The 23,943-nt window shown below is 48.0% G+C and overlaps 1 protein-coding gene across 1 annotated transcript in view; it reads left to right on the plus strand.

The window, feature by feature from the left end:
- The first annotated feature begins 314 nt into the window (after positions 1-314).
- The window catches only part of PTCHD1 (patched domain containing 1), a 35,491-nt gene continuing 11,862 nt past the window's right edge, over positions 315-23,943 (plus strand). The window contains exons 1-2 of the mRNA XM_055802753.1: positions 315-1,286; positions 14,620-15,280. Coding sequence (XP_055658728.1) covers positions 858-1,286; positions 14,620-15,280 — 1,090 coding nt within the window. The 5' untranslated portion in view covers positions 315-857. The remainder of the gene's footprint in view (positions 1,287-14,619; positions 15,281-23,943) is intronic.

The raw sequence follows: 23,943 nt of genomic DNA on the forward strand, positions 1-23,943 counted from the left end.
CGCTGCGCGGCGGGAGCGCGGGGCGCGCCGTCGGGCACCCCCAGGACACGGCCCGCCCCGCCGCCGGGGGGTGCGCTCAGACCTTTCTGGCGGCGGCCCCCGAGCCGAGCCCCCCCGCACGAAGCACACCCGCGTCCCCCTCCGCGAGAGGCGGCGGCTCCGAGCCCCCCGCCGCCGCCCGCCCGCCCGTCGGGGCCGCGGGCAGCCTGCGCTACCCGCCCGTCCCGGCGGCAGGCGGGGCCGGCCGGCAGCCGGGCGGGGCGGGGCGGGGCGCGCCGCGGCGTCCCGAGCGCGGCCCGCGGGGCGGCCCCGGCGGGAGGCGCCGCGCTGCGCCCCGCCGCCCCGTGCTAGGCGCCGCCCGGCGTGGCCCCGCGCCCCTGGGCGGAGGGCGGCGGCGGCGGCGGGGGCGCCGCGGAGGGCTTTCCGCGCCCGCCCCGCCTGCCGCGGCTGGGGGATTAGTCAGCAGTCTGCGGGCACCCCCGCTCCCGCGCAAACTCCGCGGCGGGGGCGGGGAGCGGCGAGCGACGCCTGCCCCTTCCCCTTCCCGCGGCGAGGGGCGGTGGGGCCGCGGCGGCGGCGGCGGGGCTGCCCCCCCCCCCCCCCCCCCCGGCGGTCCGCGCCGCCGCTCCGCGGCCGCGGCGAGGGGCGGCGGGTTTGCAAGTCGGGCAACGAGGCGCCGGGAAACTCCTCTCGGGCACGGCGGCGTTGCGGGAGGACGGGCGCCCGAGCCGCCCCGCGCACGCACACGGGCGGGCGGGCGCGCACACACACCGCACACACACGCACAGGCGCGGCGGCGGCCCCCGGCCCCCCGCAGCCGCGGCCGGGGGGGAGGCGGCGCCCGGCGGGGCTGCCCCATGGTCTTGCGGGGGCCGTGGGGGAGCTGCGGGGGCCCCGGCGCGGCGCTCGCCCTCCTGCGCGCCCTCCGCACTAGGATGTTGCGGCAGGTCTTGCACAGGGGGCTGGGGACGTCCTTCTCCCGGCTCGGCCACTTCGTCGCCAGCCACCCGGTGTTCTTCGCCTCGGCGCCCGTGCTCATCTCCATCCTGCTGGGCGCCAGCTTCAGCCGCTACCAGGTGGAGGAGAGCGTGGAGCACCTCCTGGCCCCCACGCACAGCCTGGCCAAGATCGAGAGGAACCTGGTGGACAGCCTTTTCCCGGTGAACCGCTCCAAGCACCGGCTCTACTCCGACCTGCAGACGCCGGGGAGGTACGGCAGGGTGATCATCACCTCCTTCCGCAAGGCCAACATGCTGGACCAGCACCACACCGATCTCATCCTCAAGGTAACCGCGGCGGGTCCCCGGCCCCGGGCGCCGCCACCCCGCCTGGCCCGGCGGCCCGCATCCCGCCCCGAGCCCGGTCCCCGCACCTGCCCGCCCGCCCGGACCCGCCCGTGCGCGCCGGCCTCTGCCTGCCCGCCGCCGGCGCTGCCACCGCAGCTCCCCGGTCACCTCCCTGCAACAGTTGGGATGCCTGCCCGCCGCGGGGAGCCGGCACCGCGCTCCCTGCCAGCGCCGCGGGCTCCGCTGCCTTCCCCCCTTCTTTTTAATCCTTTTCTTTCTCCCCTGTCTTGGTTTCTATCTGCTTTGGGCAAGCGAGAAGGGCAGGCTGCGCGCTGAAACGATTTTTCGGCGCCGCCGTACTCGCCTTGCAGCCGTGCTCCCGAGTTAAGGCGACTCGGGCTTTGGTAAACTCAAACTTCAAAAACAGTTAGGTGCCAAGCTGCCGAGAATGCTTTTGGGGGGCTGCTGCTGTGCCAGGGCTGCACTTCTGCCTGGAGAGGGGTGGCACAGAACACACAGCCTCCCTCTCGCTGCTCATGAAGGCAAGTGACATAACTCTGCTGATTATTTTTAGAGGGTAGTGTTTTTTTCCCCCCTCCACTCCCAACCCACCGCCACGGAAAATGCTGGTTTCATGGGTGAAGAGAGATCCAGCTCGGCTCTAGGTTGCAGGCATGGTGTAGCCTGTGCTGGCGGTTCAAGTTAGGGCGGGCAGCGCCTTTCCCTGTCACTTGAGCGGCACGGAGCGTGTGAGTCACTGACAGGACATCTCACCGTACTATATGTCATAACATGTCGGAAATCTACATTTGTGGGAGCTGGTACTCTAGTTTACACCCCAGTAGTTTCAGACAATCTTGGCAGGATAAACAGGGAGGGCAGACGCAAAACCTGTGCGTTAAGAGGGTCAGGTTCACCCATGAAAAAGGAAAGGGACATTTGCAGATCACCAGACGTGTGGCTAGCTCAGCCCTGCACGTTTTTGCTGTTGCCTTGTGGAAACACTGGAGACTCAGCATTGCTCCCCCACCCCCACCCCCCCCCGAATGTCAGACTGTCAGCCCGTACAAAAGCCAATGTTAATTCTTTCTAAGCGCTTCAGGGAGTGTCTCTTCTAAAATGAAAAAATAGATGCAGATACCTATTGTAAGAGACTTTGGGGAGACCTCACTCTTTACTGAACAAGGAAATAACTGTTACAGTGGATTTATTTATGGTTTAGTTCCACTGTAGGCACATACAGAACTATAGTACAGAGCCACTCAGTATTTTATGTTTTCCTTTTTTCTTTTTTCTTTTTTTTTTTCTGTTGACATACTACCCAACGGTAATGAGCAAACAGATTTAATGAGCATCGACTCACTAAGTACAGTAACAGGAATGTTACTGGCAAATGAGAAAACTCCAGAGAGATGATTTTCATTCCTTCATTTTCTTGTAACATGAATTGCATTCGCATCCACTATGTGCACATTTACTCGGTCATAGGATAATAATGGATAATGGATTTTTTCTCTGTTCTGCTTTCTGTAGAGATCTGTAGTTTTATCAATAGCATAGTGGCACACAAATAAATGGCACTCAGAATCTTTCCGCAACCAAACTTCTGCAGAAGATTTATCGCATCAGCGAAACAGCTATAACTTAGAAAGTTCTGTCAGTATTTAACACTACCTCATTTTTAATAAACAGAATTTACTAACAAAATGATTATTTTTCATTTAGTGAGATAATGGACACCACTACATTCAACTGTGTACTCTTACTGTTAATGTGACATTGTCAGGCATATTTGATGCATTATTTCCAGCTCTTTACTTACCTAATTCATTCCAGTATGTCTTGTGTGGACTAGATTATGTCCTTTGTCCTAATTATTTTTCTGTTTGTGGGCAGAGCTAGGCTCAGGCAGCTGCCTATCCAGCCCTGTGGATGGCCGTGTGGGTCAAAGCGCAGTAGAACAGGAGGGAGGGCTCCTGGCTCCCAGTATTGTTGCAGCTGTGGTGATGCAGGGCTACATCAGTTTGTGTCAACGGGGCTCACCAAGGGAAGGAGAAAAGACAAGGTGGCCATCGAGGTTTTCTTATATATGTGCAGTTGCATGAAGGGGAGAAGGGAGCAAAGGCAGTCCCAGCCCCAGTCGAGAGCCCACCAACTCGGCGCTTGTAAATAAGCGTCCTGGGTGAAACTGTGGAGTCATCCCACCTACTTCCCTGAAAATGCTGCCATGTAGGCACCGTCAGGCCCGGGAGCTGATACAGCAGCACTGGCTTATCTTTTCTAGAGAAGGATGACCTCCCCAAGGGAGAGGTTTTGCTTTAGAAGAGGCGTCAGGTCGGACACTGGCTCCTTGCGCATGGTTGTTGCTGCACCTCCACCCACTGGCAGGAGGGTGGGAGACCCGGAAGGATGGTTGTCCCAGGCAGGTGCCAGCTGCTCTTGCAGCACCTTTTCTCCATTTCCTTACCTGCAGTATCCCACCTTATCAGCCAAGGAGGGAAGGCAACGAGCCTTGCTTGAACAGCTACAGCTACCCTAGTCACATGGCAAGCGAAGGAGATTCCTCTGGCTGCAGCAGAGGGAGAAGTCAGCTTCCATTATTGTCCCCCTAGTAAAGGGATACAGAGTTTTGGGGTCTGAGCAGTTGAAATTGAAACATAGCTGGTACCGTCAAAAGTTAATCACTCTAGCATCCTAATCAATTAGTCAGTTAATGGAATAACTTCTTTAGTGGCATTTCTAAAATACTCTGGTTAGCTTGTGCAGTTCCCTGTGGGCACATTACCAGCCCGAGAAAGTTGCTGTTAACGCTACTGCACGATACCCTCTTGGCTGACTGGGAGGAGATTCAGGGAAGGGCTCAGCCTCACGACTGTCTCGGGCCCAGATCGCGAGTAGAACTCCCAGAGCAGGAGCTGCTCTCGGACCCCCCGCTGACAGCATGCATCTGCCAGCGCAACACTGGCTGCTCACACAGCAGTGGCAGGTCTTGCTGAATGTACAAGCTGTTCCACACATTTCTCGTGCTCATCAGCAGGGAGACGTGTTGCTGCTTTATATAATAGTTTTGACTTGGAGATGATACCGAGTACCCCCTTTATTTTTTTATTTTTTTTTACTTTTGTATAAATCTCCATCCATAGTTCTCATAACTCCCCATAAATGCCTAAACCATTCTAGGCCTGCCATCCCGATGTTGTGTTTCCAGCTGGCATAGTCACTTGCAGAAGAAAGCGAGAAACCTAAGCATATACTGAATCACTGGCCTTGAATAGATGATCCAAGAACAAGCCTCGGTGAAGTCCTGGATATGCAAGAGGTGCATCCTGAGGTTGAGATGCTGTGGGAGGGCAATAATGAAATTTTACTCGCAGCTGTACATGCTGTTTAGCTGAGCACAGGGCACTGGCATCCCGTGCTGTTGGTGTGTAGGACCTTTCTTCGTCAGGATTTCACCCTTTCGAGAGAGAGGTAGGAAGTCAGAACACCTAACTGAAGAAAGTGTGCTTTTACCCCTGCATTTCCAGGTGCTTGGAGAAACAAAAATAATTGGGTATCTGGTACGGACCAGCATGCAGAAGTTCAATGATTATATAGAGTCTGTAGAAATTGTCTAAGCCTAGAGTCCCACCTAAAAATAGTGTTAGAGCAGCCCCCTACCATTTCGTGTTGGTATTTCCACGTGCAACTAGAAACTTCATAGGTTGAAGGCATACACACTGACTGGAAATACAGACCTAGCCAGATTTTTGAACCCTAGAGAATATACTGGTGATTTTAGCCGGAATTTGAGACACCCATCCTTTTGAGCCTCTTCATTCCTCCATACTTAAAGTGAGTTAACTGCGCTGTACTACAAAAGACTTTTTTTTTTTTTTCTAAATGGAAGCTTTCATTTTTTTGCAGAAGAATATCCTCTCTTCCGTTTACGTTATTGTGTTTATAACAATAACACAGTACTAATATTTTTTTGGCAAAAACTCCACTTAAGATGACAAGATGTAAAGATGAAAAGGGATTGAAATGTTAACATGCCTTACTGAAGGGGATTGTATTTGCCGTTTGCCTTTATGAAAATCTGTAGATGAGGGTTTATTTTTTTTTAAAGAAACCTCTCCTAACTACACATTTTCAGGCAGTGCTTATACATCACCCTTCTCATGTAAACTGGTCATTAGTAGATCTAGATAACTGATTAAGTATCTATTTGAACATGCAAGCAAATAGTAAAATTAGGTATTTCTGTTTAAAGGACAGGTTTATTTAAGAACTGCGTAACTTTTGATTACGGCAGAACAGAACAGTTTAACTTCAAAATTTTGTAGACCTCATATTTGTTGGGGTTTTATTTTGACTCTGTACGCCCTGGATGTTCTGTCTATGGTCTTTCCAGATTTCCTCACTTAGTTCCTACGCGTAAGTAAACTGGTGGAGGAAACAACCGTATTTATGTTCCCGTGTCTGTGGTATTTCCAATTGCATTGCTGTACAAACATGGCACACAAGCCATTATTTTCAAAGCCAGTGGAAGAGGGTTCTGGTTGTTCAGCAGAGCCGAAAGCTGGGTCTGTCGCGATCCTGGCTAACGTAAGGTACCCTTTATTTTAAAACTTTGACTACTTCTGAATGCCTGGTCACAGGCAGTCAGCTGTGGATCTAGCAATCGATATAGTAGGTCTCTACCTTCTCTAGGTAGCTGTGGCACTAAAAACACTTCTAGGGAAACAGTACCAACAGTGAATTCTGCCAACAACAAAAAAAAAAGGATGAAGTCATGTCTTTAGAGGAAGGCTGTAAGATGAGGGGAAGAGTCCTAATACAAGAAAAACAAGGGTGTGAAAGCAGCAGAAGTGCAAGCCTGTTGTCATAGCAGCACAATGCTGCAGGGCTAAAATGTATCTTATGCGAAAACAGATGAGAATTCAGATACGCAGGTAAGATCTGGGCACAGCCAGGGAAGAGAGAAGATAAACAGCATGCTGCAAGGACAGCGTGGAAGCATGTGCAGACACCCCCTTGAGCTCCTGGTGTCAGTAGCAGCAGCTCCTCGGCATGGTTCCTGCGGGCCGGAGGGTTTGATCTCTCCCACAGGCACCAGTCAGCGGCTGGAGCAGAAGTCCTGAAGTTACCCATGCCTGAGAGGACGATGCCATCCCTCCGGTCCCTGCTGCCCCCCTGCCCTGCTCCAGCAGCACCAGCCTGGCCAGGACAGGGCCCCTCCACTCTCCCTCCTGCCTCATGCCCTGGAGTGATGCTCCCCTGCACCCCAAGCTGCAGCCAGCCAGGTAGCCCGTGCCCAGAGCACCCTGAGCCCTGCATTGCATCGCCTTTCCTGCCTTGCAAGGTCAGACCTCACCTCCCATCTAACAAATAGAGCGCACGGGGGACAGATTTTCTCAATGCATGGCTGGACATGTGCGGCGGAGAATGGCATGCCTCCAGGTGACCCTCTGGGAAAGCGCAGCAGGCGGGCAGGGCAGGGCAGGCATCAGAGGCTGGGGACCTCTGCATCCCAGCCACTGAGCCCAGGCCACTGGTGCCCCAGGCAGTGTCGTGAAGCTTGAGGAGAGCTGCCAAGGCTCCCCAGAAACCACGTTTGGGCTTCCTGAAAGCTGTGACTTGGAGCTGCTTTTAAGTTGGGGTTTACAGCAGGACAATCCCCTCTGTCCTGTTGGAAGGGAGAATGAGTACCTGAGTTGCTAATTAACGCAGTGGGCTGTGAACTTGCAGCTACCAAGGTTTTCCCTGCAGCGAGAAAGGGACCGTTCATCAAACTTCTGCTGGAGGAGCCCTTGGAAAAAGCTTGTACCATGTGCCCAGCCCCCTGGGAAGCATTGTAGGGGTGGAGGGGTGTTCATGGAGAGGTCTGGGGCACATGAAGAAAGCCATCAGTGGTACAGCTGATGCAAGATCAGCCGCAGGAGCAAAGTTTTCATTTTTTTTTTCCCACCATGAAAAATCTGTCGTAGTTACACACCACGCTGTGCAGAGGGGTTTCTGTTGTTCAGGCATCCTGTCCTCTGGAAGCATCAGACCAAAAACCAGAGTGGGCTTCTCTCAGTGGGACAAATTCAGGCAGAATTACCAGGGTGATTTGAGAATTAAGACAGTATTGATTACAAAAGCATCTCCACTTCAGGTTAGAAAAGGAAAATCGGATCTGGCCATTTTTTGTAGCTACGAAGACAGATGGAAATGTAAAAATGCACACACATCTGCCACTTTGAGCACTACTAGTTGTCCTTCAGTTGATGACTTGTAGTTTGAACAATTTTTAGACTTTATTTACATGAAAATTGTTTGGAGAAAATATATTTCACCACGGTTTAGACAGCTGAAAAAATTAGTTGCAAAAATACATAGCTTGCATAATTCATATCTTAGCGTCTCTTCAGGAAACCTGATTGTAGGACCTCTAGAAAAAGAGCCCAGCTACCCAGAGCAGTCCTCGCTGTGCACTCTCCAGCTGCAACTTCTGATGTTTATCCTGAGCCGTTGGGACGTGTTGGCTTCCTCCATCAGCTGTGCGCACACCCTCATCTCTCAGCCAGACTGGTTGGGTCAGGAGGCTGCTGTGCAGCAGCCCCCTTAGAACCTCTGCCCTGGACCCACGGTGTCAGGCTGGCAGCAGGGCACAAACCCACGCAGGGGCTCCCTTGCATTCCCACTCTGCACCTTCTTCCAGTGAAAATACACTCTTAATAATTTAATTCTGCCCATGTCTGCAGAGCCCACAGTGTTTTCTTTCATGGATTAAGCTGGGAGCTGTGCAAGTCTTTTCCCTCTCATAACCCTTTTACATTTTGACTGAGGCTGTCTCTTGAAGTGAATAAAAAAGCACTCTGCAAAGATATGAAATGCCAGAGATTACTGAAATCATAGAAAAAGTGGAGAAATTTATAGCTATCCATTAAAGGCTTTTTCTCCTCTTCATTTTCCTTGGCACAAGTTACCTGTAAAAATTACCAAGAGAGTAAACCAGCCTCATATGAAAATGAAGCCTATATTTAAAATCATTGTCTTCATCCTGCTTTCTAGTTTTTCAGTCTTGAACACAAAACAGTTATGAGATTTTAAGCAGTAATATATAATGAGTTCATTCTTCGGTTTATTTTTGAGCCTTCTCAGGGTTTCCTCCGTAACCATGAGATCAGACATTTCTTTTTTTTCTGTATTGAAAACTGAGATTAAAAAAAAAAAATCCTAATACTTCAGGCTCCAGGGCTCAGAGAAAAACCTGACTTGGTGAAAATGACAGTAAAAAAAATCGTAAGAGTTGGCAACACTGTCTAGAGTGAAGCCCATTTTGAATTTGGACCATCAGATGTAGACTGAAAGACTAAATAGAGTCAAATAATAGCAACAACAAAAAAAAAAAGTAGTAGTTGCAAAGTTCTAACTCCTGTGAGTAAAACATGTCTAAAACATGCCAGATCACTCGCAGTACAGGAGGCTATCTGTGTATCTAGCTAGCTTTGTCTAGTTAGCCATTCAACTGTATGTGAAGCAACAAAGCACAGTCAAGTCCTTACAATGAGTGATGTCCCGGTGTGCTCAGCACCAAACCCAAGCGTATTGTTGTGGTGTGTATACATATATATGTGTATATATATATATATGCATATATGATAAGCAGGAGGTAGCTGTACACACCCTTAATATTAAAAATGGTGGCTTTGACTCTGATCCAGCTCCCACAGTAGTCAGGATGGCTTTCCATGAGCTGGGAATAGGAGCTTGGCAAGACTGCAGCGTCCCGTTGCATGTTGCTGGCGCTGTCACGATGGAGTTTCCTGGGGAGCAAAGCTGTGCCGCCAGCATGGCGAGACCTGTGTGGGACACCAGTGGCCGTCACTGGGTCCTCGTGCCTCATCCCCTTTGCCCGTAGTTTTGATGGGGGTAGCAGGTTATGTAACATGGTCTTACTGCGATTGGACCATTTTGCAAATGAATCAGCAGTTTCTAACCCCTCCCTGCTGGGATGGGATCTGTTTACTTCACAGGGAGGCTGCAGACTTTTTTGTTACCTGATTAAATTGACAAAATTTTAGTAATACCTGCTCTCTTTTGAATTGAAGATAGGACTTCCCAACAAAGCAAAGGGGCTGGAGGTTTTCTTCACCCCTGTTTGTAGCTCCGTGTGTTTTTTGCATGGACTTAAAAACAAAACCAAGCTTTCCTTTCTATCCTGAATATACATCTCTAAGCACAACACCTTCGCCTTCAGGTTCAGCTTTGCTGCCACTGCTGAAAGTTGTGCCAAGCTCTGTACGGGGAAGAGCTGTCTCGTAGAGCCCGGTGTGGGGGCTTGGCCATCGAAGGCAGCCAAACAGAGCCTACCGGGGGCTCTGGCTCCCAGCACCAGCCTTCCAGTGCTGATGGCAGAGGTAGGGGGCCCAGCAGCCAAAAACAGCTTGAAGAAAGCTTTGCAGCCGCAGCTCTCTGAGGCCCGGGTTAAGTGAAAGGATTTTAGCTTCATGCTTCCTGGCATCGCCTCCTGAGCCCACGGGCAAAACCAGCCGGCAGGGCAGCGTGATTTCACCACCTCTCATCTGTCAGCTGTGCCACAGGCTGAAACGTGGCTTCGTGTGGAGGCATGAGACCAGTACAGCCCTCACCTGGAGGTATTTGCAGAAAGGGATTTGTCTCCCGGTTGAAGCCATCTTTCCTCTCTGTCTAAAATAAATAACCCAGTGAGCACAGGACTTAGAGTAAACAAAGATCAAGACCAAGATGTTACAAAATGCAAATGACTAAAGGCAGAAGGAAGAGAAAATGCTGTTCTAGAAATCTCTGGAGTGGTGTGGGACACACATGAACAGCATTTCCAGAAGGGAGAAGGGAATTGCAAGTGATGGTCGCTGTTTAAACAACAATGAAAGGGAGAGGTGGAAGTTATTACTTTGTGCCTGAGCGCTTTCAGGGACAGTGTGCCACCATGGCAAGGGAGCTTAGGTGATGCTGTGCAGTTCTCATGCTGCAGTGCTCTGGCATCTCAGCAGTAAACTGCTTTTTTGGTTCCTTGCACTGTTAGCTGGCTGAAAAAGCTGTAAGTGACGAGCAAGCAGGGCATGTCTCCCTCAAGAAAAAACATTTATTCAGCTTTTTTTATTCCTTTAAATCTCCCTTTCTCCTAATAGGAACGGTTAGGATAAGAAAACAGATGAATAAATGAGAATCTGGTGGTCAGTCATTTGTCCCAGTACTAGTGCCAGGTTTATTCAGAATATGGTTACTTCCTATTAAAATTTGCTGCACCGAGGAGCACAACGTGCATTATGCATTAGCATATTGCTAATGTTGTCCCCAACGCACAACAGCCTTTACTATCTCCTGTTAACAAACTGAAGTTTCCTGGGGGATCTCCTGGTGTACCATAGGCAAGCCAAATTGCAGACTCTGTAATCCCTTGAAAACTTGTAGGACATACCCTTGTAAGCTCTTGGACCTTCTGTTCTCTGTGGAAGTCAGTGACCTCGGACAATGGGTCTGCACTCTGGATTCAACTGGAAAAATCTGCGTGGCCACAGTTGAGTGCCCAGCATGGCAGCAGAGAGGAGGGTGCTGTGGGACTGCAGCTCTCAGCAGGGAAGAGGTGGCAGCCTGTGCACCACAGTGGGCAAGCGGAGGGGGAGAGACAGCCTGCAGCCATTCTGCAGCGCACCCCTGCCCTGTGCTGAGGGATCAGAGGGGTTTTTTTCTAGGATCTAGTCTGAAAAAGCAAAGTGCAGGTGAAGTGCTGTGTTTCTTTTAAGGATGAATCTTGAGTCAGGCTTTCCACAATCCTTGGGTGCGCTGGGGCAGTGCTGGGCATACTTAGCTGGGATGGATGGAATGGCAGGTTTTCCTCCTCTTTGGCTGTTTGCCTCCAATTCAAGACCAAACGTTGTGGCCACTGGCAAAGCTCGGAGTATGTCTCATAGCTGCTCTAAACTGCTGGAGCTTGCAGCCAGCTCTGGGGCATGCTCGGCTGCTGTGATGTGCCAGGACGCAGAGCTGCCTACCTGCTCCCCTCTCTTTCCCAAACCCCATCACTGGGAGGTGCGATGAGCAGGTCCCCCCACATGGTGCCTGGCCCAGCCCAGCACAGCATTGCAGGAAGCACTGGGCCACCACTGCAGGATGGGCTCCTCAGTCTGAAATGATCATTTCCAAGAAGAAATCAGTGTTTTAGGCATGACATTTAGCTTCTAGCCTTTCGCTAAAGATGAAGTAACAGCTGTGACAGATGCAGTTATTTTATAACCTAAATATTAAAAGAAAGTGCTTAAGGTGTAGAAGGAAGCAAATGCAGCAGTGAGGCAGGGTAGGAAATTAGCAACACACATTGTTTGGCAAAAGTTGCATCACAGTTTAGTTTCTCCTGCATTGTGTCACTCGATGGATCCTCTCTGAATGAGTTGTATTGTGAATCTAATACAGGCAGGAGATTCCTTCTATTGCTCCTAATTGTCCTCAGCTGCACTTCTTTATATGGCATCTGATTTTACAACTGTTGTCAATGCAAACCATACAGCTGCAATTGTAAAAAATTTAAAATCAAATATCTGTCTTTGATTCAGTAAATCAGGCCATTTTCCCCAAACTGTAGCGATAAACATTTGAATTTGTACCCCGTAAGAGCTCTTGCAAAGTGGAGCTTTGCAGACACAAACTGGAAAGAAGAATTCGCCGTACAGGTTCATTCCTTTAGCACATTCCTGCAAATCTTTTAATTTGTTTTGTTTTAGAAGAAAGTTGTGCAAAAGCCCCTGATCTGTTGCACAGACACTTATTTGTTCTCCCACCACAACAGAGAATTTTGCTTCTCACCGTAGCCACGTATTGTGTTCTCACAGTCCTGTGAAAAGATTTGTTAGTTCAGTTCATTTCTCAAACCTATCTTTCTAATGTCAATATTGAACTGTTGGTCTATCAAAAATAAAAACTACTCAGATGCTCAAATGTGGAAAAATACAACCCCAAGCTGCTGGAGGAACAAGTTGATAATATAGGAATTTTGTAATCTTTGCCTATATGATGTCATATCATCCTGAGGAACGGAGGCAACATAACTAAATTTATACCCAGCACAAATTATGCAATGTAATCACAAACCAGTCATATTCATAGTATCATATAAATGTGGGTTTTTTCCTGCAAATAGGTCTGAAATACCACACAGAAGTCATTATGACTTTAATTTCAACAGACGCGGGATTTTAGCCATGTTTATTAGACATTTTGTCCATTGCCACCATTGCCACCAAAGAAGTATATAAGCTCTGCCACTGGCATCTACCCTATCTTCTATTTCTTAAATCTGTTTTGTCTTCAGAAAGGAGCTAATTCCATTAAATATCACCTGATCCCAACCTCTTTACTGGGCATAAGAGCCTCCTGCCCAGTTTGAATTACAGCAGAAACCAGCACATGCAAGTAGAAAAAAAAAGGGATCGTGTCCCCATAGCCAGTTCTCTGTGTGTTGCTCAAAACGTGAAGGCAGAAAATAAATATTCCCCCTTTTAAGAAAAGGTGTTGGGAGTCATCATTAATTTGGGCCTTTGGCTTTCTGGAAGAGCTGTGCTCTCCTGCTTTGCAGGTGAAGGAGGCTTCTCCTTCTCTTTTATCAACCCTGCTTTTCTCACACCTTTGCAATGCATCTATGACCATTTCCCTTGGTATAAAAGGGACCAAAGGATAAATCCGTGCAGTTCCTCAAAGCAGATCGGGTGATTTGCTCCCCCAGTGGCAGCAGACCTGGCCACCCAAGTGACCGGGCTGCACAGACTGCCACATCCACAGGCTCATTGGGACCAGGCAGCACAAAAGGTGCAGGCCCCTCTGTTTTTTCCCTGCTCACACCTCGAGAGAATCCTGTACCTCACTGAGCCATGTACAAAGCATGTATGGAGTGGTGTGCAGGGACCCCCAGCTTCTGGGATATCGGGTACCCCCTGTGCCACCTAGAAAATAGCAGAGGGAGCCCCTTCCTGAACTCTGTGGCTACCTGCTGTGAAGAACATCACAGCTGCAGGAAAAGTCTGCTCAGGCTTCTGGCATTGGGTAACATAGTCTTGGCCTCAGCAGCATCCTTACAGAAGGTCTTGGTACTCTCTACACAGCTAGGGCGGCACAGAAGGAGTTAAATGGTGATGGCGGGGGGGGGGGGGGGGGGGGGGGAGGCCTGCATGTTTTGCAAGGAAAATGTGCAAAAAACCCAGCTTGCTCTTTGCTAAGGCTCCCAACACTGGCAAACTCAGTATTTTACTTTTGAAAAATACTGCAACCCTAGCCTGTTAGGGCTATTCCCTTTCCATCTTTTAGATTTCTTGCTTCTTATGTGTTGACTAAAACAGATTTAGAAAATGTTGCAAAAGTTTTCTGTGATTTTTCAGGAAGAGAGGGTAATTCCTTGCTTCTTATGTGTTGACTAAAACAGATTTAGAAAAAGTTGCAAAAGTTTTCTGTGATTTTTCAGGAAGAGAGGGTGATTCTTCTGACTTTCTGATGGTCAAAAATAACTGAATGCACATTGGGCCAGAACTCAGGCATGGCAAATTTCAGAAGATGCAAAACAACTTAACAAAGGAGACTGCACTAAGATCTGCTAGACCAAGCAATAAGTAGTAATAACCCACAGGCCCTAAAATTAGGCGGCTTTACTGATTAACAGAACGTCTCGGAGAGAGAAAGAGAAAACCCGTGGCAGTCTCTGCCATTGCTTCCCACTCTTAGACTTGCTGAGGATGTGATGGGGGAAAAAAGGAAGGGAAAAGAGGGAAAATTTAATTATTGCCAGCTATCTTATTCCTGCTATGCTGACAGCCTTTGCACTTAAGACGTGCAGCTGTGGTTGGCCCTTTACTCCAAGTGAGTGCTAGTCCCCAGGCTGCCTGCACATCCTGCACAGGTGGCACCCCTGGTCACGTTGCTCTTCTTCCTCCTGTACCTGAAGTCTGTCTGTCGAGAGAGTAATTCTGCAAACCCGAGCACAACAGTGTCCCCAGACACTGTCAGGCAGTAGTTCTCCCTTTTATGTTCGCCCAGATCACTTGAAAGTGGAGGTCTGGGCCTTTTGAGTTTTGTTTATTTTAGAGAGGCCAAACGGCATATGCACATGGCATGGATGCGAGTTACTGGCAAAGGGCGTAGGGGAATAATACTGCTGTTCTAATGCATGTTTCCTTTTTTTGCAATTATTCTGCTGTTAACACTGCAGTCACCAGAAATTTTGTTGTTGTTATTTACATCAAATAGGAAAGGGACCAAGGTGAGGAGCCGCTGTTGTTCTGGCTGCTACTGTGCAAGATGAACTGATGAATAACGTGTGTGATTTCTCTTTCCCTTGTAGTTGCACTCTGCTGTGACCAGGATCCAAGTTCAAAGACCTGGTTTCAATTACACGTTTGCCCATATATGTATCCTGAACAATGACAAGACATGCATAGTGGACGACATAGTGCATGTACTGGAGGAATTAAAGGCTGCTCGTTCTTCTAATCGAACTAATTTTGCAATCACTTATCCGATTACTCACTTAAAGGATGGCAGGGAAGTGTATAATGGGCATCAGCTTGGTGGGGTTACTGTGCACAGCAAAGACCGGGTGAAGTCTGCAGAAGCCATTCAGCTCACCTACTACTTGCAGGCAATCAACTCCTTGAATGACATGGTGGCAGAGAAATGGGAATCCATTTTTTGTGACACTGTTGAACTTTTCCAGAAATCCAACAGGAAAGTCAAAATGTATCCTTTCACTTCTTCTTCGCTGAAGGAGGATTTCCAGAAGACGAGCAGGGTGTCAGAACGCTACCTGATCACAAGCTTGGTCCTTGTGGTCACCTTGGCCATTCTTTGCTGCTCCATGCAGGATTGTGTCCGCAGCAAACCCTGGCTTGGCCTGCTGGGATTGCTGACCGTGACCCTTGCCACCCTGACTGCAGCTGGGATCATCAATCTCACTGGTGGGAAATACAATTCCACCTTCCTGGGAATCCCCTTCGTCATGTTAGGTAACTATCTCCTATCTCCTCTCTCTTTTGTGTGTTTGTGCCTCCCTGACGCATTTCCCAGCAGGCAGAGAACCATCACTGCATGGCTCCCAGTGCCTCCTCCCTGCAATGCTGCCCTGTGCCAAATCCACACAGCCTCTTCTCCTAAACTGTTTGTACCGTGCCAGGACATTAAAATCATGCCTGGGGCTCTGGTGTGGTGTAGCACCCTACCATAGGATGTGGTGCCTGCTCGGTAGCAAGGAACAAGGATGTGCAAATGCCATGCCTTGTGCAGAGGGGGAGCCCAGCTGCTGCTTTTCTGTGGATGTTTGATTCTGGTTTTGGTGTCCAGCCTTGAAGGGAACCCTTTGCAGAGGTCCCCATGAAGCAGTGCCAGCGTCAGCTGTGCCAGCAAGTCAAAGGGGCTGCGTGCTTTGGGCATTTGGAGAGTGCTGGTTCCTTCAGAGAGCAGAGTGGTGCTGTCCTGGCTTGGCAGATGTCTGTCCATGGGATAAGGGCAGTGGTCAGTTCTGGGTTGTGTTTCTGTTGAAGCCCCTGTGTTGGCTGAGTAAGCGTAGGTAGGGTTTCACAGCCCTGGAATGGATAGATTTGCCTCCCCCGGTGAGGAATGGACCTGTCCGGTTAGCACCAGCGCATCCTGCAGCGGAGGGCTGCAGAGGGAAGTGGCATCAGCTGGTCCCAGGCTCTGGTGCCAGCAGAGGCGTCTTCATCTCTCTGGTTTTCATACCGCCTTCACTCACTGTGGGGTACAGGTACAGGGTAGTTTTGTTTTATTTTCCTCAAGAGTAGGAAAGAGGAAGAGAGAAGGGCGGTCAGCTTGCTCCCGACCGAAATCAGTGCCTTCTCATGCTGGCACCAGGAAGTTTGTGGGGATGCCGTGCATTGTATCCAAACAGGCAGGACTTCATGGAGACAAAACGAGAGCTCTGGAGAGTTCACAGCCTGTTTGTTTGTGTTTGGTTCATAACCAGTGTGAAAAGCTTTGTGCGCTGTAGGTGTTTAATATGTCCTCATTCACACCATTATTCATTTGTGGAGAAGAATACATGCATTGATTTGATCACAGCTTCCCCTGCTGAAAATCAGTGCTCAGTAATACTTCAGGTTTCAAGTGTAAGATTGTCTCCCCTGACTTGGTAACATCGTGTAGTGATATGACATGTTTCAGCACAGCTATTTTTACATCCAGCACCGGGTTCCTACGCCATGCGTGTACTGTAGCTGTGGTATTGTGGCACTTTAATTAAAGACTATGCTTCAGTGCATCGCACTACCAGTTAACATACAGAATATATTCAGTGACAAAGAGAATTCAGCTACATTACTTCGGCTCTCATTTTCAGATGACATCCATGAAAATTAAACTGTATCATAATCTAGAGGAAATGCAGCACAAGAAAGTCAGAGTCAAAAGAAGGCTAGCTTTCTGACTTGAGTCTTTGGTTTCTTTTGTTGGTTTTTATGCCTGTGCATGTGTTATAAAATGTAATTCCTCACACTAAGTAGTGTATATTACATACAGTATTACATAGGAGGGTATTTCCAGGTGTGTTGTAGGAGTAGTTGAAAATCAGTCTAAAGTCCAGTCATATGAAATGAAAGTACCTGGGGAGAGCGACTCAAAAATATGAAATGTCAGCTGTGTTTAGGGATCAAAGCATCTGCTCACTGGGACAACCTTTCAGATCTTTAATTCACTAATAGTGACTATGCTGAGACTTGAAATCCTTGAAAACTCACGGATAACTGTGAAGAGTTTAGTGCTTCTTTAACTGCTGAGCTGTATGGCCAACTCTGCTTTTCTTTGCCTTTTTTATTCTGGGGTTTTTTTTGGTCTTGCTTAGTTGAAGTATTCCCCTCTTAAACAGAGTAAATTTCAAATATGCAGCTCAGCTCTCACTGTGAACAAGTCAAGACAGCAGCCAAGTTCATGTGAATCTAGCCTGCTTCCCCAGCTGCATAAAATCTCTCCCGAGGGACAGGAATATCAACAGGTGATACAGGTGAACAGCAGGCACTAAAGACATTCTGTAGTTTCTAATGAGAACTGTTTTAAACCGGCAGATAGCTAGAAAGGCAGGGTTTCCTTTTTTTCCCTGCAGTATAACAGAAAGATTCAGCATGCATTTCAAAATTTATTTCATGCCTACATGCTGTTTTGCTTATAAAGGGTCGTTTAACTCAAGGTATCTGAAGGCTAGAGACACAAACCACTCTCCATTATAGCCTGCTGAACTGCTTCCACTTAATTTCAGTGACCATCAGATTAGATCATAGATTAACTGACCTTTAGAAAGCTAAAGGATTTCTGGCTAACAGTGTAGCCCGGTAGCTATTACTCATAATCTCATGGCTAAAAGCAAAAATTAGAAAAAATGATTGCACTGGACACATTTCAGGCAAGGCCCCTTTACTGGTATAAATCATTAATGAAGTTCCCCAGTTTATAACAGCTGAGGATTTTTAGCCTGTTGTCAGCATTACAGAGCCGGGGGGACACAGTCTCCAGACATCATCTGCCCTCTGCGGCAGGGCAAGGTTATGTCTTTCTTAACAGATACTTCTCACCATGCACTTTGTCTCCTCCTTGGGCCACTTCCCCCTGCGTTTCGCTGCACTACCACTACGGCATCTGCATTTTGTCTAACCTGAATTCCCCTTCTGCAACTCAGCAGTCCTCCTTGTTTATCCACTGCATCTGGAAAGCAATTTATTTTCTTTTTCTTTGCATGTTTGGGACCATTCTCTCTTGCCTATCATCCCAGGTCTCCTCATACTGTGCTTACCAGACTTCCAGCAGTCTTCTTGCTTTTGGCTGCTCCACATCTTCTGTGGAGTGCAGTGCCTAAATCCGGGTGCAGGATACAGGCTGAGGCTTTCAGCAGCCAGTAGAGTACGAGGATGATTTCACACGTCTTACATATGGCAATCCTGTTCATACATCCCCATATGACATTCATTTTTTTCTCAGTAGTATGAAATGGTTGGCATTTGATTGGTGGCATGTGGTAATTCACAGATCCTTCATGTCACTTTCTACCCTGTTTGCACAATCAGTTATTCCAACCAGCATGTAGAAGTTTGCCCTTGTCCTTGCTGAAATATAGCTTGTTTATCTCACACCATTTCTCCTCTTCTTTAAGTTCATCCTGAGACCATCACTGCCCTTCCAAGGTGCAATAACTGAAGTTGGTCAGCCATGTTTTGTGATTACCCACTTTTTCATATTTTCAGGAATTACTTTCTGAGTAGTTCAGTTTATCCAGTCAGAAGCCCATTCTAATGATTTAGACAGTGTGTCTGCAAAATACTCCGTTCAACATGCTCTGTAATACTGGATTTCATTCATCCCATTTTCTGTGATATCCCTTCTGCATCAGCCATTTCCAAGAACAAACAAGCTATAGTGAAGGGTACCAGCCTCTGTAGGTGTTGAATCCTTAGCTTTTGCGTCAATAGGACAATCTGAAGTTAGTAAATTACCGTGGCTTTCCAAGTTGCACTCTTAAGCTCAGGTTGCGTAATTGTAGGCAGGAACATCTTTTGCCTACCCCACCTGTTAAAATATGACATTCTGTTTTAACCACATTGTGCTTTGGTTTTAATCACCTTCATGGTAGTTTATTCTAATTTGTTTTATTCTTTAATTAAGGCAGGTTACTGTAACCTAGCTCATGAAAGGTAACTCATTAAGTCAGAATAACTCAGTCATTGATGACTATACACATACAGTCTGAAGTGTGTTACTACCGTGATGGTTTTTATGTTGCGGCAGGTTTCCTTTTAGCCCTCCCTGGCAAAAACTGAATGCCAAAAACTGAAGCCAGGAGAGATGTTCCCAGAGACCTCCTGCCCCAGCAGGAACCAAAAGAGCAGAGGTCCCCTTCGGTGCCCAGAGGTCCAGCTGTGAGTGCACAGCAGCGGGGCATGCGTGGCGATGGCTGGAGCCCCTGCAGAGGGGCTGCACGGGGACAAGCTAGCAAAGAAGGGCAAGCTGGCTGCAGCTGCTCTTTTCTCTAGGGATATCGTGTCATGTCAAACTGGTAATTTTTTTGCTTCAGCTCTGGATTTATGCAGGTACTTCTAATGTGAAAGTGAAGCCTAAAACCTATGAAACTTGGCAGGCTCCCACCGTTCATCTGGGCATATTTTGAATTAGCATATGCCTCCGTGGCTGTTGAAAACTATCATCCACATTTATCAGTGTGTAAACAGGTAATTTAAGGACAAGATTATTCACATGTCTAGTTCATGTGGAACACTTTGCTGAACTAAGGATATTCATTTTTGACCCTAAGAACCAAAAAATTAAATTCTCCAGTTTGGTTGAATTTAAAATAGCTGACTTACAGTGTCAGCTGAAAATCAGAATTAAAATTCTGATTTTCTATTGCCTGCTCCATTAAAACCTACAGATGTTTGGTCTGGCACAGATGCTAACATATCCATCATAAGTTTCCCTTATGCATTAAATGCTGTTTAATAACTGCCAATCCTTCAAAAATACCAGTTTCCTCAAAAAGCCTGGAGTGTTACAAAACAAATCACTGGACAATAAGCAGCACTGGCTGAAGAAGTTTTTGGCATGACTTTTTTTATTTCCCAGACGTGGAGCACAACATTTAACTTAGGGACCTAAAAGGAAATTGCAACATTGCCCTTTGCACTGAAGAGAAAACTAGCAATCTGTTTCCTATTCCTTCAGAAACTCCTACAGTTTATGTGGGGAGAGGCAGCTCTCTTCAGCTGCCAAGTTCGTGAAAAGCATCGGCTCTGTGAAATCATGGTTGAATGCCAGGCACTGCCAGATACGGGCAGGGATGCAGGGCCAGCTCCACGGGCTTATATTTAGCCTCTGATGCTGGCAGGGGAAAACCAGTTAGCAGTTACAGGAGTGGCTTGAGCTTGCAGTGTGCTGTAAATGGAAATGATAGCCAGGCTTGTGTGAAACTCAGCAAAACAGGGATGACTGCAAACAGCTCTTCTTACCGCCTCCCTCTGTCCTCCCATCATGTCCCTCCCTGTTAGTATGCCCTTTCTGGGAAGAGAGAAGGGGAAAATGGTCAACAGAGCACGTCCACACAGGGATGACTGGGAAGGAGCAGGTGGAAGTGTTGGGTAGGACTCAGGCAGGGTCCCCCTGAGGTTCAGTCACGGGTGGGGGGAGAGTCAGGGGGAGAAGCAGACTGCATAGGGCTGTGCCTGGCAGGAGGGGGCACAGGAGCAGAAGAGGTGCAGAACGCTTTGGGAGGTACCTGCAGGTACCCGAACTCTCAGGAGCACCTCACAGATGCAGAGAAGTGCCAGTCACTTCTCAGAAACATAAATTTGTTGGATGTGCACACCTACCACATGGCTTGCCTGGTGGAGAGTTGCAGTAGGGGGAGAAGTGAGCTGAGGTATCTGTACAAGGGCTTTATAGATGCAGAAAGTTGGAGCAGCAAAACTGGGATCTGAGATCAGAGACAGTTGGGAAAGAAAGTCAGAAAGAAGACATTAGGAAACAGAAGAAGAGGGGAGGTCAATGTGTTTGATGATGGAAGTGAAAAGCACAGGATGGCAAGTGAGAGAATTGCTGAAGGTTAGCGACCATGAAGGCAATGGGTAGCTAAACCAAGCAGAGCAGCTGACAACTGGCACGAAAACCATGAGAGGATGAGGGTGCGCAGGTCAGGACCTGCCAGCACACGGGGCTCCCTGGGTGCACCTCAGTGCCAGTAAGGTGCCCAGCTCAGCTCCTTCTTCAGTTTTCTGGAAGAATGTGCTGGTAGGGAATTGCAACATAAGCCAGATTTGGATGCCCTAAAAGCCTTCATTATCCTCCCTGTCAAGCACCCAAGTATTTGCTATATTCAATAAAACTGAAGTGTCAACTTTGGTTACGTACAGAAAGTTTCAAAGAGAGAGAACCAGTCCTTCCACAGGTCTCGCCGGTGCCCTTCAGTCCACACACAAAGGTAACACATACACACACAAATGTTTGACTTTGTAAAGTACTTTCCCACCAATTTTCCTGTTGTCAGTTAACAGAAATGTGAAGTTTACTGAGTCTCTCTTGTATTCCCTGAGCTAAGCTTTCTTCTTCCCCCTGTCCAGCTGCCCCTCTGCTGCCTCTTTGTGCCGGGAAGCAGCATGCCTTCCCTCAGCTGGCTGCCCCAGCTTGCTGCCCCCCTGCCCCTTTCTCCCCTCTCATCCATCTCATGTGCAGGCTCTGGCAGCCTCCTCCAGCAGGTCTCACCTGTCACCCTGCTCCAGGCCACAGCATCACCTTCCTGATGCCTGCACAGCTCTCAGCATCTTTTGGTCTCCCAAATCTTCATCTTGTATCCTGTTTTCCCCACTCCTGGCAGTGTGTCCCCTTTGCCATTTCGGTTGTTGTTGTTTTTTTTTTTAATTTCTCTCCCGTCCTCCCCTCTCCTCAGCCACAACTGGGCCCATTGCTCCTACCCTTTTCCCTATGTTCTTCAATAACTTCCTTGGCTCCCAAACAGGTCCTCACCATACCCTGCAGTTGTATCTCAGGTGCTTCAGGTTTCCCAGTGATTTCCACCATTCATCCTTTGCTTTTTTCACACTGCCAAGTGACTCCAAGACTGTCCTGGAAGTACACGGTTTTCTTGTCACTCCATCTGCTCAGCTGTCCCAGTTCAACCTTGCGCAGCTCAGTCATAGTCTTGAAACTTTTTGTGTTTTGTTCCTTTCATTCCCCTTCTAAGAAATAAATAAAACTACATGATTTTATCTAACCTGAGCAGAATCCCAGATATGTCACTTCCCTCATCGTTCCTTTTTTCCTCTCTTTTTTCTCCCCTCAGTCCCTCAGTCTCTCCCTGAGCAATCTCCACAGCCATGCATCTTCTGCAGTCCCTCAAGCATCACCTGGCATTTCTGTTCCTCACAGGGATGAGCAGAAGGGGGCCCTCAGGCCCCTCTCCTCACTCAGTGTACCAATGAGTCCTCACCAAAGTCAGTGGTTTCTGCCCAAAGGTGAGGTAACTAACCACCTCCTCCACCTGCTGGTCTCCTTCTCTCCAGTTCTCTTGAAGCCCCTGGAGGAACCCAAACACCAAGAAGCCACTAATGCATGGGAAGCAAATAGACTTAAAACACAAGTGGTGGCAGAATATTTTAGACACTTGTGCCAGCCCTTTCCCGTGCAGTACAAAAGCAGCAAGTAGAGCTTGCAGCCGGCCAGCATGTGATGGCAACACAGGCAATGTGTGTCCACGTTCCCCCCTCACCACCACAAACACCAGTGAAATCCTTGCATGCGTACATGCTTCTTGGCTTCAGAAGAGCGGGATGACTCAGTAAATGTAATGCTTTTTGGAAAAGAGGAGCTGTATCTGTAGGAAGTCAGTCCAGAAAACAGTTTAATATTGAAACCAAGTGCTGTATAGTCATTGAGAAAGGTCAGGCATTTCCTCTTGACTGGTGGCGCTCCAATGTACACTTGTTTCATATGAAAAGTGTGCTACAGGTGATGCAGCACATTTATTGAGCATGCATTTATGCAAAAAGTAGCAGAAGGACTGTTACTGTCTGCATTCTTTTTGCTGCAGAGGAGTCAGCGTGTGTGATGGTTTAATGGAGGGCCTTGCCCAAGGAGGCCCAGACTGTCAAAGGGACTGAGAGTTTGGCTCTGACATCCCAATTTTCTTCAAGTAGTGAAGTCCCTCAAAAGAAACTTCCACATATATGAAAATATATTGGAAGTTCAGAAATTAGAGAAAAGAAACCTTTTGCTACCTCTGTATATACAGGTAGGAAAAATAAATGTCTGTGGTATGCTTTGCATACAGGACCTGGGTGGTCAGTGAAGACCTGGGGAAGGGCAGCAGGAACTGACATGACTTGTCATTTTAGGTCTTTCTGTGAGAGAGACGATGCACGTTTGGGGCTTCTAAGAAATGACATGCCCCACGTAGGCAATAGCTGAGAGGCACGGGCGGCAGGGAGGGGACCTGCCATTGTCAGGTCATGAGACCTCTGCATTATGGCAGAGGACACTGGCAGAGATGGATTAAGTTAAATTGGAATAAGTTAAGTCTGGGTGCTTGGTGGAAAGCCCAAGCTGAGTTCCAAACTCATAAATATTTTTTTTTTAATCATTAAAAAGAATTGGTCTTACATGCTTTAACTGAAGTTTTGCAACTTTTTAAACATTGTGTTTCATGTATGGATGACCTATGTATTATGAGTGAGGGTAATAACAAACATTGCTTAAACAGGACAATTTAAGGGTATGTCAGATATTTTGGTTGCAGCTTTCTCACCAGAAAAGGGGAATTTGAAGTGTGGTAAACCAATCCATATTCCGTGGGCCCATATTCCACTAGGACAACACTCCTAGAAGCAAATGGTATTTGCTTGTGGTGTTAGAAATTTAAAATAGATTTAAAACATGTTTTTGCCCTATATATAGTCACTGTGCCTTGGTCTTCAGGAGCTGTCATGTACTGTGTGTCACTTGGCTGTTCTGTAACACGGTAAACATTAGCCTTCCACAGGTGACTGCACATGGCTTTCATTTACCTCAAAGTAGTTTTTTTATGCAGCATGCGTAAAATCTGTCAAAAACTTACTTTGTGGAGAAAATCAGTTTGCAATTTTGTCTGCTGATACAAATCTAAGCATGTCATATGTAAGACAAGCCCGCT

The sequence above is a fragment of the Falco peregrinus genome, chromosome 4, assembly GCF_023634155.1.
Source record: "Falco peregrinus isolate bFalPer1 chromosome 4, bFalPer1.pri, whole genome shotgun sequence".
Lineage (NCBI taxonomy): Eukaryota > Metazoa > Chordata > Aves > Falconiformes > Falconidae > Falco > Falco peregrinus.